At 38.6% G+C, this 17,288-nt stretch overlaps 1 protein-coding gene across 1 annotated transcript in view; it reads right to left on the bottom strand.

The window, feature by feature from the left end:
• The window catches only part of LOC128357768 (CUB and sushi domain-containing protein 1-like), a gene marked incomplete at its 5' end in the record, with an annotated part of 321,638 nt that overhangs the window by 58,046 nt on the left and 246,304 nt on the right, over window positions 1-17,288 (bottom strand). The window contains 11 exons of the mRNA XM_053318176.1: window positions 2,869-3,046; window positions 3,203-3,391; window positions 5,430-5,639; window positions 6,287-6,403; window positions 7,457-7,526; window positions 7,910-8,028; window positions 12,450-12,554; window positions 13,574-13,670; window positions 14,391-14,515; window positions 14,898-15,101; window positions 15,254-15,349. Coding sequence (XP_053174151.1) covers window positions 2,869-3,046; window positions 3,203-3,391; window positions 5,430-5,639; window positions 6,287-6,403; window positions 7,457-7,526; window positions 7,910-8,028; window positions 12,450-12,554; window positions 13,574-13,670; window positions 14,391-14,515; window positions 14,898-15,101; window positions 15,254-15,349 — 1,510 coding nt within the window. The remainder of the gene's footprint in view (window positions 1-2,868; window positions 3,047-3,202; window positions 3,392-5,429; window positions 5,640-6,286; window positions 6,404-7,456; window positions 7,527-7,909; window positions 8,029-12,449; window positions 12,555-13,573; window positions 13,671-14,390; window positions 14,516-14,897; window positions 15,102-15,253; window positions 15,350-17,288) is intronic.

Raw genomic sequence — 17,288 nt, 5'->3', positions numbered from 1 at the left:
CCTCTGATCATAAAAACTAATTCATTGATTTGTTTGACTGTATGAGTGTGTGCTTACTGATAGCACTATAGAGATGTAAGTCTTAGCCTGAAACTAAAGCAATCCTCTATGAACACTAAAAGTCATTGTTCATATTATGTTCAACGATTGTATTTACAGCATAATACACAGAACACACCTTTTATATGTACAGTAACCACGTGATAAGTTAAGTCCTTGACCAATAGCTTTCTACCATGGGATTTATTGTAATTAATAATTGGCTTGATGTGGTCAGCTTGTTTAAACCCAATATGACTCATTTATAGAAATTATTAAAATGATGCTTCTAATCAATTTCTTATCAACCCAGGAGCTCACAAAGGACGCATTGTGTCTCCTCCCAACTTCTACATCACGTGTCAAACTCAAGGCAACAGCAACAGCATAAATGGCTTGAATGTCTTGAAATAAAAGTCTATGCTGCTTTAAATGAAAGGGATTTGTGTTGTAATAACACAGCAATGGGTTTACACATCAGACATCCCAACTCTCCCAGAAGTTCCGGGAGTCTCCCACATATTGATAGCGGTTCCCTGACAACCGAACCGAGTTTTTGCAGGTCGGGATGTCTGACGCATTTTGTACAATACTTGTAACCTTGAATATATAATAATCAAATGCAGAGAGAGTTATTTAACAATATGTTAAGGAGTAGTTACATTTATACAGTCTTACAATTACAACTGGCCCTTTGAGAAAAAACATAATTCTGATGTGGCCCGCAGTGAAAATGAGTTTGACACCCCTGTTCTACATACTTGTATCAAAAAATCCAAACAGCCCAATTTATGACAAAGCAGTGGCCCCAATATTATGCTCTTATGAGTTCAATTAGATAATGTCAGTTATCCTGTTTTATTAACAGTTCGCCGCTGATGCACATAATTAAAAGTATTTCAAATACAAAATCAATCATTAAAAAAAGTTCCAGAGTGCCTGTTGTCATTATGCTGCCATTCATTCACTGTTAACCCACTGCACCTCTTATATTGCTCCAACCTTCCACATGAAAGCACATTCAAGGAAAGTCAGAAGGACCCAAAGACAACACTGCCTCACACAACAAGGATATAAGATATGATAGAGGGTCTACTGAAGCACAGATGAGCAGTGAGTGCATCTCTGTAAAAAGAAAAACACCTGTGCTGAAATCACTAAGGTGTATAGTACACATTTACAGCCGTATATGGTGACATAAAATATATTCTATTAGAGACTGTTTATTAATGCCAATAAAACGTTCAGGGACAAATTCACAGAAAGGATTGTGTGACTTTTGCGGCTAAACCTGTGCAAAGGAGATAAATAGACAAAACAGCCACAAAGGATGTCATCCATCCGAAAAAAGGGGAGTCCTGAAACTCCTGAAAACTGCAAAACCTTATTGGCATGTTTGCACCACTATATCATTAGCACACTATCTTTTGTGAGTCATACTATGGGACAGGGCAGATAGCGATAGCTAATGATGCACAATTCATGGTGCTATCAGCAGTTACAGTCCATTCTTTGGATTTAATTATTTGCCCCCCCTGATATCAGTGCCCTTCCATTTACATGGCTGTAGGATTGAGCAGCGCAACAGTCCATCATGTGTGCTCTAAACTCACACTTTTGCTACCCTCTATGAATGTGATTTTATAATTTGGTTCCCCATGGACTGTGCCAAAAACACACGAATGACCAAAATCCATTTGCTACTGCGAGATAACTCGATATTGTGCCTCTCCGTAGCTACATCCACCGCTCTGGTAGCTGGCAAGTAGTCACTGACTATGAATGTATTACTTTCCTACTGTATGCATTTCAACTGCATGCTCCTTAGAGCTTGACTCTTGAGCTTGAAAACTGAAGCCTGACCTTACTTGAACACTCAATAATCCTTTCCTAAACCAAATCTACACCAAATGATGACAAAGCCCAAATAATACTTTTTTTTTGTCACTAATAAATCCACGTCTTAATATAATGTTTAAAAGGAAATATGGTGCAAACTGAAACCATTAAGTACAAAATTTCTTGAGCTGACCCAAACTTGTCAGATCCAGCCAAGTCCCGTTGGATTTGTGAACCCAGCTCCTTTCATTACATTTCCCACTCCCGACTGAATCTCATCATTACTACCAGAGTTCCCAAGCTCTCTCCGGGTCTGCCATGGCCATGGTACTGAGATAGATTGAATTGGTCAGTGGTCCCATTGTAAATGCATTACTCTCACACTCCCTGTATAACAATCTTACCTCCACACTGAATCCCATTATTGCTGCAGGAGAGTCAGTGTATGCATAGCATAGAGCGTATATGTGTGTATATATTAGGAGTCTGTGGAGTTGTGATCCCTGTGTATCAACCATGTCTTGAACAGATCCATATGCGTATGTGTGGATCTCCCTGTATGATAAATAGATAAACAACTAATTCTTTGTATAGGCAAGAGACAGTGTTTGTATTGAGTAAAAAATGTAATGAATAAAAATGCAATCAATATCAGGGATAAGATTGCATAATACGCCCAAAAAATATAGGTGTGAGAGTGTGTATGTGAGAGAGAGAGGGAAAGAAAGAGTTTAATAAAAAATAGAGGCAAAAGTTGATACAAACTTTACTATCTTCTTATTAGTGTGCAGAGAGGAAAGGAGGTTTAAGTACACTCAAGATTTACCTGTCAATGATGCAATCACTCACAGGATAAAGGGCAACATTGAAAATAAGCCTATACATTTGTGTGTACAATATTAGTGTATACGCTACAGTTTGTGTGTGTGTGCATGTGTTAGTGTGTGTGTGTGTGTGCATGCACATTCAATAGTGAGTGTGCAGACTTACCAGACAGCGATGTAATCAGTGACAGGCTCCGTCTGCAATAAGGTAAAGTTGATATAAACTCCATGTCCATGAGGAACAGAGATGAGCCAGCTACAGTCTTGGGAGTTGGGGTATTCATTGGGATACTGAGGTGAATAGATCGTCCCGTTGTCAGCCGTGACATTATAGCCGCAAGGAGCTGTTAATGCAGAAAGTTATTGAATTATCTATTTGCAAATTTGTCAGTTTTTCTACCATACTATCCCTACAAGGTTCAGGTTATAGAGTTAATAGTGCCTCAGATATTAGAACATGTTTAAAATATGGATATCAAACAGTCATTGATTGCTCTTACCCTCACAACGTGGAAACGGGTGGTTCCACTTCCGGTTGGTCCCGTGCAGGCATGTCAGAACTGGGTGTCCAATCAAAACATAACCAGGGTAGCACTGAAAAGTTATTGATTGGCCAGCGCTGTAGTCAGTGTTGATGATGTCGCCATTGGGGAAAGGAAATGGATCCTGGCAGTTTTGAAGTTGATAGGCTAAAGAGAGTGATGAAAAGAAATGACTGACATTGTAGAAATACTCCTAATTTCAGATTTACATAATTTTAACAGCCTAGAGAAATTCATAAATAAAAATAAGCTTTGGTTAACTAGACCGATGAACATACAGTTGAACACAGACCGATGTATTTTTTCCACTGCAACGGCCATTTTGATTAGGGTTAGGGTTGTATTAAAACCATTTCCCATCTACAGCCGATCTACTAAATCTATGACCCATAAAGGCCACCAATAGTAAGTGCAGCAACAGTGCTAGTACTGATTTCATCAATCTCCTCCTACACAGTTATCTGGCATATGGCATGTCAGCTCTTGCTTAAGGATATGTCAACATCACAAGACTATTTAGGGCACATCTCACTCTGCATGAGTGTCATGGCAAACCAACGCCTTCATCAGATGTGCCTTTGAGAAATAGCACAGGTGGTTGACTTTGGGAAACAAGCAGCTAGAAAAATGCTAGAATGAAGGACAGCACCTCACAGCACAAGAGAAAGCACTCTAGACAGGGTCAGTGCAAACAGCACTAGATTGGAGGAAAGCCTACAATTAGGTCCCAGAGACAGCCCAGTCTAAGACACATTGGAGGGCACAGCGTACAGCATAACGGCGCAGGAAGTATAAAGGAACACCTGTGCTGCTGCTGCTCAATCATCCCAAGTCAAGATGGGAAATTCCACAAAGGATACTTGAGAATGGCAGAACTAAGATCTGCTGGGACTTTTTAGATCCAAGCATAAAAAATATTGATAAAATAAGCTGGTCATTGTGGAAATCAAGAATTAATATGTAAATGGTGACAGATGTAGGGGTCCCATGTGGAAGCAACATCAAGGGGAATAAATATAAGAGGATGTAGAAAACCAAAGGGCTGAAAGAGTGCCTAGAGAGAGTGTATAAAACGCAGGCCCAGTGCTGTTGGGAGCACTTGAGGCTGTGAAGCTAAAGATTCCAGGAACAACATTTATCATCTTTGTCTTGAAAAGTGCAGTGCATGCACTACAAACTCAGAGCTCAAACATAAAACTAGAATCAGTCAGTTTTATTAGCAACATTCGTGTTGACATAGCAGTGCGTATAATATTCACACTGATTTAATTTAATTTATTTATATTATCCAGCACCTATCCTACTAAAATGGATGTGCACCCAACTATTATGGCCAATGGTACACTAAAATTTCCAGGCCACTAGAAAACCTCCACTTGTATTGCTCAGGCAGTGCAGACGTAGAAGCACAGACCCAGGCTGGACCGCTGCCAACTGTGTTCATTCAACACAATCAGCACAAGTGGGGATTAATAGCATAAACCTCTGTGTGTTTTGCACCCTCCCGGTGACAATCTTTGCTGTCAGGTGAAAAGCATCTGGTGTGACTACATTTATCTCAGAGGACACATATCCACTCCCTCTCCACAGTCCACACCAACAGTGGGAGTAAGTGATGACAAGGACTGCAGTGTTAGGGGACTTGGCCATTGCAAATTGGGAGAAAAGGGGAAAATAATTAAGTGCATGTGAATGTGGGTTAGCCTATGTGTAAGTTAGAAAGCCTTGTTATAATTATGCTGGCATACAGACCCACAGTGTATCTCTTGTGTCTTTGATGTAAAGCACTTAGGGCTGTAAGAAAGGCCAGCTGGACAAGATGCCAGTCTCTCACAGGAGCTTAGTAACAATCCAATGATGAGAGAAAAGACATAAGGTTTTTAAAATCTTTAGTATGAATATCTATGGATCAAAGCTCAAAACCTCAATATGATTTTTCATCATGCCCTTCATTTCTTGGTGTTGAGAAGGCTTTATAATTTGTCCAATAGGTTCATTTTTTCTAAATCATTCCATCTTGTGATCCCTACCCCAAGTTCAGAGAAACTAAATAGTTGGTTCAATTTGTATACAGGTGTGTATTCAAATTAAGGCAACTTTTACCTGAAATAAAAGTGCCTCCTTCTTAATTTTGTGTACTTTTGTGTCTTTTATCATGATCAGTCAAAATCACAGGTGAACTCACCCTGATAAGTTAGCTTGAACCCTGGCCTGTTCTCCGAGTGGTCGCTGTAGAAGTGAATAATTGTCAGGTGGGTAGTACTTAGCAGAGGGGGTGGGATCTGTGAGCCAGTAAACTGTCCAATAAGTGCAGAGCTGTGCTGTGGTCCCGCCCTGACCTCCAGGAAGTCATGGTTGTCTTCGGAAGAAAAGTTTTGGAACTGAATGTGGCCTCCTGGAATACAAATGCATAATCAAAAGACCGACTACATACAATACATACTGACAGTATACGACAATTATACTATGAGCGTATGAGTTTTTATACTCAAGAGGAACTGTAAACATATTTTTAATTTCATGGCATATTACTGGCCTATTTTATTTTATTGCATCTGAGAATTATACATAAATAGATTACATTTTATTACTCAGTGTGTGCAATTCAATATTTATGTATTTAGAGACTAATATGCATAAAGACCAAGGGCAATAAGTTTATATTATTCCATACTTCCATCTGTTTTGTTTATGGTACTTTATTCGGTTCTTTTATGTTGCTATTTTTATATACTGATAACTTGCAGTAAAGATACTGTACAAAGCAGTTGTCTGAGAAAGTGATTAAAAGGACCCTTACAACACACATGAGCATGTAAACCATGCACACAAACAGTATCAAGTTCAAAACATCAGTTACTGTAGTCATTAAACAGCACACACCATGTGTTAACCTCCAATTAAACATGTGGCAAAGCTTTCAATAAACCATGTGTTACTGCTGCAGATTGTGTGCTAAAAAAGAAGGTCTGTGTTTCCCAAATTCACCGACAGATGGACTGAGAGTGACACAGGAATTCTCCTGCATCCCATAATGCTTACCGTATCCAGTTGGCAGGGTGATTTGCCAGGTGCAGTCCAGGTTGCCGGGGTAGTTCCCAGGGAAACCAGGACTAAGGATGACACCACTCATCTCAGACAACACCCCGCCACAACGAGCTGAAAACACAGGCACAGCAAACACATTGTTAAAACAGGCAACACACAAGCAATGGACAACAGAGATCATCACTTTGCCCTCTTTGCTTCAACAGAAGTAAGGTTACCACAGCAAAAAAGCCAAAAATGGTGAAAAACTAAAACACTGCTGCAAGTAGCAACAAGAAGGGGTTTGAACACCTTTTAATGTTTATCTAAGTATAACTTTTAATATAATGACATGTCAAGGTTGAGATTAAATTGATTTGGCTTTCCTAAACTGCTACAAGTTTAGGCCTGAATTATTCTAAACACAAACATCAATGTAATAAAGGCTACAGAAGTTGGGATGCCTTGGCTCTCAGTACACGGTAGCCTACAACATTCTTTTTGTACCCAGCAGGCATATTGATTTTATGGATCACTGACAGTCAAGAAGTTGCTTACTTCCAAAAATCAGATTTCAAGCCAATAAAATTAAAAATAGCACATAAGTCATTGTTAAGGTACTTCTTCATCTAACAATTTTTATTCTCTCATATGATGAATTATCAATATTTGTATACTATGTTCCTATGAGTGAATATGGTGTCCTCTGTATTATATCATGAGACTGTTTCAACAGTGACAGTGTCACACTTAGTCTCAAAGTCTCAAAGAAATTATGCTTTACTGACTTGAATCTGAAATTTCAAAACTCCAATCCAATTTAGCAAAATGTGCCACCAAAGATTTCCAAAGTTTGATATGCAATCAGTAACTTAGATTATTTAATTTTTAAATTGCCCTAAAAATGCTAAATAAGTAATACAAATACATCAAATAGTGGTTTTCTAAAGCATCCTGTCCTCATGTGACCATAAACCTGTGCATCTCTTGCATCCCTCATTGTCTAGAGGGCTTCTGTCACTTTGTTGCACAAACCTTCGTGTTCAATGTGTGTTGACACCTGCAGTACATTTTTCCCCCATTGCATTGATCATTCATGCACACAATCTTGCCAGCAAAGCAGTGTGTGTGTGTGTGTGTCTGTGTGTGTGTGTGTGTGTGTGTGTGTGTGTGTGTGTGTGTTACCTATGCAAAGAGGAGGTGGGTAGTTCCATCGACGCACAGTCCCAGGCATGCAGGAAATGTGAGAGTGACCCTAAAAATGATAATAATGTGGATTAGATTCAAGAAACATAGTCAAGTAAAAGAAAAAAGGGGACAAATAATCTCTTTGGATTTTTGTTGGACAGCATTTCAAAGATTCTAAGATTGTTAATTTATTTTTCATCAGAGACAATAATGTGGTGTATGTTTAATCAAAGTAAAGACGCAGCCAATGCAGAGATTAGATTTAAATGCAAGCTTGCTAATTGTTTGTGTCTGTAAACAAATTTTGCTTTGCACCATTTAGTCTGCTTCTCATTAAAACACTGCAGATTTAATACCAGACAAACAGAGGCCATTGCTTCAATACAGTGTGTACATATTTGTGCATATATATTATTGCATTTGTTTGTTGGTCAGTGTGCTTGTTTTTACCTGTAATGTGTATCCAGGTTCACAGGTGAAGGCCACTACCTCATTGACCATGTATCTATCTCCTGCTTTAATGCCATTTGGTGGCATCATCGGCTCTGGACAGGTGGTAAGACCAACGGCTAAAAAGAAAAAAAGAAAAACAGTGTCATTACTAATTTCATTGTTACATTTTTCGTATGTATACATTAATGTGCATGCTTTGCCTCTGGCTCAAGTCATGTTCTTTGGACAAATGAGCCAGATATCAACCATAAACAGACAAGAAAGTTGCTTCTAAAGTTTTAGATAATTATAATCACATTTCTGTCTTGACTGTTATAATCAAAATCACTATCACCAACTAAACTCACGTTATTGGTTGTTCACAACAGTGGCAACTAAATCTTCTCCTGTTTGCAGCACAAGACATCCCACTACAATGGAGACTGCAGAGTCATCCTCTACCTCGATGTTATCACACACTGACATGTAATCAGGGATTTCGTTTTCAAGAAAAGCTTCACCTTTGCTTTTCCTGTCTTCGTCCTTCACTTATACATGACCTTTCTCTTGACTTTAACACTAGCAGTTCTTTGCATCCCATTGGATAAGACTGTCTCTACATAAATTTATATTTTTCAAAACCTATATGTAAATTACATTCATATAATGGCGACCTAATGTGCCAGATGGATGTATAAATTCTCCAAATGTTTAATGAATTGACAGGTAGTACAAGAAAAAAGCTTGTACTTCGTCAGTGGTGACAGCATTCTTTGAAATATGCTTAAGAAATTGTGAAGGTAATATAATGACTTTGGTTGAGTATTCCCTGAACAATAAAGGTTAAACACATCCTTAATAAGTTTGACAGCAGCGAGCCCTTTATCAAATAGCATCAGTACGGGTGTATTTGTCTGTTCGTGTGTGTGTGTGTGTGTGTGTGTGTGTGTGGGTGGGTGTGTGTGTGTGTGTGTGTATGTGTATGTGTGTGTTTGTGACTGCTTGTGTGTTTCACTTGGAAACTTCCGCAGGAGACTGCCCTAGAGCGGTTACCATGGCAACACAGGGGTGGAAGAGGGACAGGGAGTGAAAGAAGGGGAGAGAGAGGAATGAATGTTTGTGTGTCTGTGTGTGTGTTTGTGTGTGTGTGTGTGTGTGTGTGTGTGTGTATTTGCTTGTGTGTCTGGTCCTGTTGGTTCATTATCTACCTTCCTACCAGCAAAACGACGTGATCCCACTGAGCTTACAAACACACACACATTTCCAGGTGGCCGAGCACCTGTGTATGCCATTTGTGAGCGTGTGTGCAGGATTGACTGTTGTATGAGTTTGTGCTAGCATGGGGAGAGGAGGGTGAGGGGGACGTTTTTTTTTTTTTTTTTAGATGGAGCATAAGTAAAAAAGCTGCATGAGACCGTAACTTGGAGACACGCATGCATGCACACACAGTGTATTATTAGGCAGAGCATCAGCAGGCTGTCATGACAACTGATCAATGAAACTATTCCATTTGGCTGACCATCTCTCTCTCTCTCTGCACTAGCAAACTGCCCTCTCTTTTCCCTGGTTGTAAGACAGCAGTGGTGCTCTGTAAAATGCTGACAGTATCACAAACCACCTCACTAGAGCCACTAGACTACAACTAGACACTGTCAGCATTTATGTCTAACTGATTAGATATACTACACTTCTTTTTCAATTTATTTGTGGACAGACAAAGGGAAGGGATGTCTCACTGTACCCTTTAGGGGAATGGTCCTTAAGTCAGCTTAAAACGACGAAAACATCTTCACCACACTCATTTATGTGTCCCGAGCAGGTTATTTTAATTTTGTCCAGTTAGTCAAGCTGACACATTGCTAAACTGAGATAGTGAACTTTCAACAGCACACTAGCTAAATGTTGGGTAAGCTTGAGTGGCTAAATTAGGCAGCTGGTAAAATCAAACGTAAAAACAAACATGGTGCTACACAGAAAACAGCACAGAGAAAAATCGGTGTCGTGCCAGAAGCAGCTACAGTATTCCAGGTATATGAGTTCATGATAATTCATCATGAATTAAAGACCATGAAATGAAAACCAGTGACAAAAGTCTATTGTTTAAATGTACCGCTAGTCTTTTGGGGTAATATAAGCTGTTTTCACTAAAGATGACATAAGGAGGATCAGAATCAACAATCAGCTACAATCAAATCATAATGTTGGTCTATATCATTATCACCTTCTGAGGAGGTAAGTTGCCCAATCTTTGCAAAACTTGGTGATTAATGGGACATGTTAAAAGCAAACATTGTGGCAAGACCTCCTGTTTGCCTGAAACAATCTTTCAGGCAAACCTGGAACACATTCTGCTACAGATTAGCACTCATTTATAGATAAGCAAAACTACTATCTGAGACCTGTAAGAGCTCTTATGTTTGTGTGATATAATTTTTGAAGGTGGTCTTGGAAAAACTTCAATGCTCAGCATGCTGTACTTGGACTGACTTTCTATGATAACAGCAAATGGCCAGCTTGCTGGCTAGCACTATGAAACAGTGTGCTGGTTTTGCCACATAATAGCAGACACTGATTGACACTCAAAGGCAGAAACACCAAGAGGAGAAATGATTATGCTTTATAATATACAATATATAATATAGAAAGCAAATCTATGTTTGTCTCTCTGTCTTAGTCCCCCTGAATTTTATCATCCTTATTTAAGCTACACTGTAAAAAAAAGTCCCGGAAGCTGTGGTTGCCAGAATAATTCTGTAAAAAGTATGGCAAGACTGTAACCATCTTTACATAATAAACTGTAAAAAAAAAAAAAAAAAAAAAAACAGTTAAAAATTGTATAAAATTACATTTTAATCGAGTATATTCAACATTGGATTTCTGCTGAATTAGCAGAACACCATTACGTTATTAAACCAATTTACATCAAAAAACCATACTGCTTATCCTCTGGAGTCAATCCCAGCTGTCATTAGCTGAGAGGCAGTACACCCTGGACAGGTCACCAGTCCATCACAGAGAGCAGAGACATACATTCACACTCACAGACAATTTACATTGACCAATGAATCTAAGTTGTAATCTGTGGGAGGAAGCTGGAGTACCTGGAGTACCACACAGAAGGGTGTCAGCAAGATTTGAACCCAGAAGCCTCTTGCTGTGAGGCGACAGTGCTAACCACTGCACCACCATGACGCGTGATCTTAGTTGTCATTTATTGTACATGGAATTCTATTCCATTGAAACATACCAAACAAACAACATTATTTAACTGCAAAAGCCTCATTATAAGATATATAAATATAAGATATTATTAGATTATAAGACATTTCATGCCACATGTCGTTTAACTGAATTTTTCCATAAATTCCCCTCAAAATCTACAAATAATGTTTAAAATAACATTATAATAATATATAATAACACTAACATGTTTTGTTCATTATTAAAGTATTAAGTTTTTTCTGTGTTTAGCTACAGTAATAGGTCATTTCTACAAATGTTTTTTTTTAACATATTATTTCATTTAAATTAACAGTTATGTTTGGTTTAGTATTTTATTTACAAAATATTATTGTAAAGTAAACAATGCTCCTTTGTATTTCCATGTACAGGTTTTTGATGTCATCAATTTACAGCATTTCAGTGTTAATTCTACAGACACTTCCTTTTATTGCTTCACAACATGTTTTTCTCTGAAAAGGTGGTAAGAGCAGAGATTATCATCATCAAGGCTGATCTACATGAGCAACATATTTTTTGTTCTAGTATAAAAAAGTTTTACATTCACTAAATCGGGCCCCAAACACATTGAAGCAAAGACAAAGATAGAATTAACTGTCCCTCAAAGTGACCACTCTTGTGGGTTTTCATTCACAGTGATGTCATTTGACCCACTGAGCCAACAAAAATACAGACCATCGAGCCACAAAAGTGTGAACTCATCTCTACACACAGATGCGCACACACAGAAAAGCGCGCCGAGAGACGCTAAAACTCTCACACAAACTCACAAAAGGGGACATGTTCATTGATCTAGAAATGATTCTAAGCTAATACAACTACAAAGGACTAAAAAGCGCAACTATGACCTGACAGGTATGTATGTGTGTAATTGCATGATGTTAATATCTATGTCCATACCTTTGTCTATCTACATATCTGTGTATTTGCCGGCCTTTCCTTAGGAGTTATGTGCATTATGACACAAGCAAAAGCATTTTGTGTATGTTTGTATCTGAGTCTACGTGTTTCTGTTGATGTCCCTCTAGGTGTATGGTCTGTGTGTGTGCTCCAGTGTGGGTCTCTGTGTGAGTATTCTCTCAGGCAGTACCAGTTCAGGTCACTGACTCTTGTTATTTGATGTTGAAGGTTTGGCTGCAATGGTGTGTTTGTATGTGTATATTTACGTGTTTGGGAGCATTTGTGCTTTCTGGTGAGAAGGGAGCCAATTTTCACTCCTTAGTTGTTTTACTGCAGCCACTATACTCTTTTTAACCCACCACTCTTTCCTATCTATCAATCATCTCTCTATCTATCTGTGTTGAAAGCTTTAACTTACTTTTGTATTCAAGGTGAAAGCCTGCTGCCACCACGCTGATGTCACTCTGAAAGTGTAGGAGAAGCTGATTGGATGTAGAGTTTAGTAGGGCTGGGGCAGTAGTTCCTGTAAAACACAGACAAGACATAACAGAACCAGTCAGTGGGTTTTTCTGAGCTAATTCACAATGTATGGCATATACTGTACTATATGTAATCACACCTGATTATACGGTAAAATACAACTTTACCCATATAAAAAATAACATTTATGTAACAACACATGTACAATACAACTGTATTAAAAATACATGTTGGGTTTTTGTTGTTTGTCTTTTTACAGCAAATTAGATTTTGACCACAAGTCTTGTTTAAATCCCAAGTCCAGCTGGTAAATTATGAGAAGAGAAGGTGAATGACCCCTAACCCTCCAAAGACAGCTAGCATTTTAGTGTCCTTATGTGAAGCAACCCTCAACTATCCGCGTGAAGCTGCTCGGTGGCAAACACCAGATCACTGTGGTTATAGTGGGCAGCTCCCCGGTGTGCCTTCTTGAGAAGGGCAAAGTCATATGTGTGTGTGCACTTGTGTGTGTGTGTGCGTTGCCCTATGGGCGGCAGGTTTTATGTGTGATAGGTGTGTGACAGGTATGTGCTTGGGGCAGGTCACAGGGGAAACTCCGCTGGGAAATTGTAAAAGGTTAGATCATTCTTTATCCCTCCCTGTCTTCTCCCTCTCCTTCTTTCTCTCTCTTCTTCTCTCATCCTTCACTCAGCCTCTGAGTGCGACTCCTCCCCTCCCTCCTCTATTCACCTCCTCTCACTGACTGTCTTGAAAGAAATAATAATTTTATGCCCTTAAAAACATTTAAGATCTATATCAAAATTTTTAGAATTACAACTCATCCATCACAGATCCCAGTGAGCACTGTATGTGTACTGTATGTGTGCGTATCTGTAGGTTAAGACCTGTCATATCTAATTCATCATAGATCTTCACTGTGTGTGTGCATGTGTGTGAGCTTCAATCTGTGTGTATCTATAGTTTAGGAGCTGTCATATCTCATCCATCATAAATCTCCGGAGTGTTTGTGTGTCTGTGCATGGGTTTGTGAATTTGTGTGTGTATGGGAGCATACTGTCATACCAGAAAATGACCCTAATTTAGGAGCTGTCATGTCTCCACCATCGTAGATCTCCAGAGAATCCCAGTTGTGCTCAGTAGCAAATGTCATCACTTGAATCTAAACAGCAAATAAAACAAAATAAGTGTGTACATTTAAGGATAGGTTCACAAAAAGTTATGTCTTAAAACAATAGTCAGGTGCCAATGAAATAAGTTTTTCTTGCCATAATCCTTCCTCCTGTACATACGGGCCATTAGAAGATCCCTTCATAATGCATTTACAATTTAAGTGATGGGTACCACAAGCCTCCTTCTATGCATTAATGTATTTTAAAAGTTTATCTGAAGCTAATATGAACTTCAGCCCTCCAAATTAGTCAAATCAATATTTCAATGTTAGTCTTTTTAGTGCCAAAGTCCCTGTTTTTGTTACTATACTTCCACAACAGCTCAACAGAGAAACACAAAGAGGGAATTTGATGCTAAAAAGTCTGTAAATGTGGCAGAAATCCACTTGAATAACTCAGACTGCTGAAGCCTCATATAAGCTTCACATAAACTTTTACATGTATTTTGCACAAAATGACTGTGTGGACACACTGGATTTGGGCCCCCATCACTTGCATTGAAAGACATTTGAAGTGGATCCTTTATCAGCCAGTATGAATAAGAGGAATTATTACAGTGAGGAAAAACTCTTTCAATGTTCATATGCACCCGACACCCATTTTAAAGCAGACTTGAAAAAGTTTTAACCTGTCCTTCAAACTCCATGTTTATCTGCATCCCCATAGTAAGTGTACATGCATTATACATTTATATTCAAGAGTGTACATACCTGTATCCCAGCCCCTTCACTGACATGGATTCGCCACAGACAGTTGAGACTGTTTGGGTAGGGTTCTGGATAGCCAGGAGACAGTATTGTACCCCGGCGTTCAGTCAAATTACCACTGCAGGGAACTAGAATGAAGACATAAAATATGGATTTGTTGGCAAAGTTTATTAACTAAATAGCTAACAGATAGGACAGGTTGTTGGGATATGGCTATGCATACCCAGGGACAATATGGTGTTCAAATTACCACTACAGGGTTCCAGGGAGAGAAACTATGATAAACATTATTTATGATATAAACTGAGGAGACAGTTAAAGCTTTTTGCAAAAGGCTTGCTCTTAGCAGAGATAAATATTAAACAAGCACACATTTAGTTTGTAAGAGCTAATGTCAAAACTCAACTCTTGCAGTTCTGGGTGATTCACAGAGTCAAAGGGCTAATTACTTTTTGGAGCTGCATATTAGTTGGTTATATACTCATACACACATTTCAATGTCAGCCTTACCTATGCAGGTTGGTGTTGTTGCATTCCACTGCGCCAGCGCACCTGGCACGGCCTGGCACCAAATAGCACTGGATCCTTTCAGTAGATATCCAGGACTGCACTCAAACCGAACAACAGAGCCGGCTGAGAACTCTGACCCGATCCGCCTGCCGTATCGAGGCTCTGGCACTGAACTGCACTGACTGTCACTGGTCCGAGGAACGGCTACAATAATTAAAATAATTGAAAAATGAGGAATAGATGGGAAAAAAGGAATTTAGTTATGAGTTAAGTCATTTATTTTGAATTGAATGTGGCTCAGTGTGTGTATGTAAGAGAGCGTGACAGAGAGGGAAAATAGTTGTAGTGAGAGTTACCTTGGTAGACAAAGTGAAAGCCCTTAGCTGACTGGCCGCTCTTAGCATTGAACCGCAGCATTATCTGATTGGAAGTTGCCAAGGGCAATGTCTCTCCTGGGAGACACAATTACACAGATATATGCAATTATTTAAAAAAATAAATAAATAATGAATTAAAACAAGCTAAAAAAAGGCTGAAGTTTCTTTCATGAAAACACTTTTTACAGACAAAAGAGACGTAGCTACAGCACACATACAATACCATATATGACAGTAATAGAATGCATACAATACATACACAGTTGTCTCCCTGAATCACAAACATACTTCCAACTATAACTACATGTCACATTGATAGTATAACCAAACAGTGCCTAAATGCATTCTTCCTTGGTGGTGATATGTGATCCTCATATAAATAAGAATACTTTAAAAAGCACACATATTCAACAATGCACAGGCGCATACACACAAATTTATAGGGACACACATACTCAGGCACATGAGGTAACAATGATAAATGAGAAACACTTGACCTGGTGTGGCTGACATTTAGAACCATTATTAGCTGCATCAGGATGTGTGTGTATGTATATGTTTGGTACGCATGTATGCGTGTTAATATGTTTGTGAATCGATGTCAATTAGCAGGAACAATGTGCTAAAAAGCTGTGCCCGTGTGTGTACATGTGTGTGTGGGTTACAGGCTAATGATGTAGATAACATTATTTTGTAGAGCCTGCTGTGTTTCATCCCTTGTTGCCAGTTTTAGCCAAATGGGGAATTTCAAATTAACTTTAGGTGGGCCTATTGTGCTTTTCCTTATTTTGAAACATATAAAATGTTACTATGACTTATGTCAAATTGTCAAATAATGAGGTAAACATATGTTGAGGTGCAAAAAGCAATGGCTTCAGACTGCTCTGAATGCTCTGTTTCTAACTTTTTTCTACTTTCAAGCTAACACTCACTCTTTACATTGCTAACATCATGTCATTTTTTCATTTTGTTTTGGGGGTAGTCACATTGAGCCATGGCTCTGGTCAAGCTGGCTCAAAGGAACAGGAGTTAAGACTGCCTGTTAAAAGAAAGAAGCTGAACTGAGGGGCTGCACAATGGGCCAGTATGAGATAAATAGTGTAAATATAGAGCTGGAAATGAGCATCATAGGGCCCCTTTAAAAAATAAGTCACTGAATAAATAAATGATATAAGCTGGCCTCTTTTCTTTAACTGACTTAGATGAATTGTAGTAGGGAAGAAAAAATTGCATCATGTGCAGCTACATTCAGCAAAACAAAAAAACTGTCACATTGGGGATATTATCTTGAAATAAGACTACTGAATAAAGCAACTAAAAAGAAACTCTACTGTACTCAAATATTAGTAAACTTGTCCTCTATTAAAGTGTCTAATTTCCACCTCATTATATACTACAAACACACAACAGAATAAACATAACAGAGAAAATATTTTAAAAGCCTCAATTTCTACAGAAAGAATCTAAATGTCAATTCCAGAGGGATTACCCAGCAGCATACCCTCTGGCCATGACATACAGCAAGGGAACATCAAACTCTGAGGCAATAAGTGCACATTTTGCCAACAACTATGTTAATCAATATGTCCTCATATTTCATACATTATACTATGTCATCTACATTGATTTTTCCTTGTGTTTCATTCTCCATCCATGCTGAGGATATTATTCTATAGTGACTTAAATGTGACCAAGCTGGGTTGACTTGAACTTGGAGGATATAGAAACCCAGGGAGGATTGTGTTAGGAATATTAGTGCTACTGGATATCGTATGGCCCCAGTGAGACATTTCCACTGCAGATATTGTCTTGTAAAGATAACCCATAATGGATTTTCACCAGATATATCACTGTCAAATAAACTGTGATAACAACCACTAGTGCTGTGTTCTACAGCCCCCAAGAGCTGCTTTCTTACAGATGATTTTATTAAATTCCTCTTTCAAAGATGTGCTCTGGAACACCCAAAAAAGACAACAGAAAAAGTTTATAACATTAGAAATAAATTGAGTCT

The sequence above is a fragment of the Scomber japonicus genome, chromosome 1, assembly GCF_027409825.1.
Source record: "Scomber japonicus isolate fScoJap1 chromosome 1, fScoJap1.pri, whole genome shotgun sequence".
In the NCBI taxonomy this organism is placed as follows: Eukaryota; Metazoa; Chordata; class Actinopteri; order Scombriformes; family Scombridae; genus Scomber; species Scomber japonicus.
Note: the sequence above shows the minus strand (reverse complement) of the source record. Positions and strands in the feature narration are given on the sequence as shown.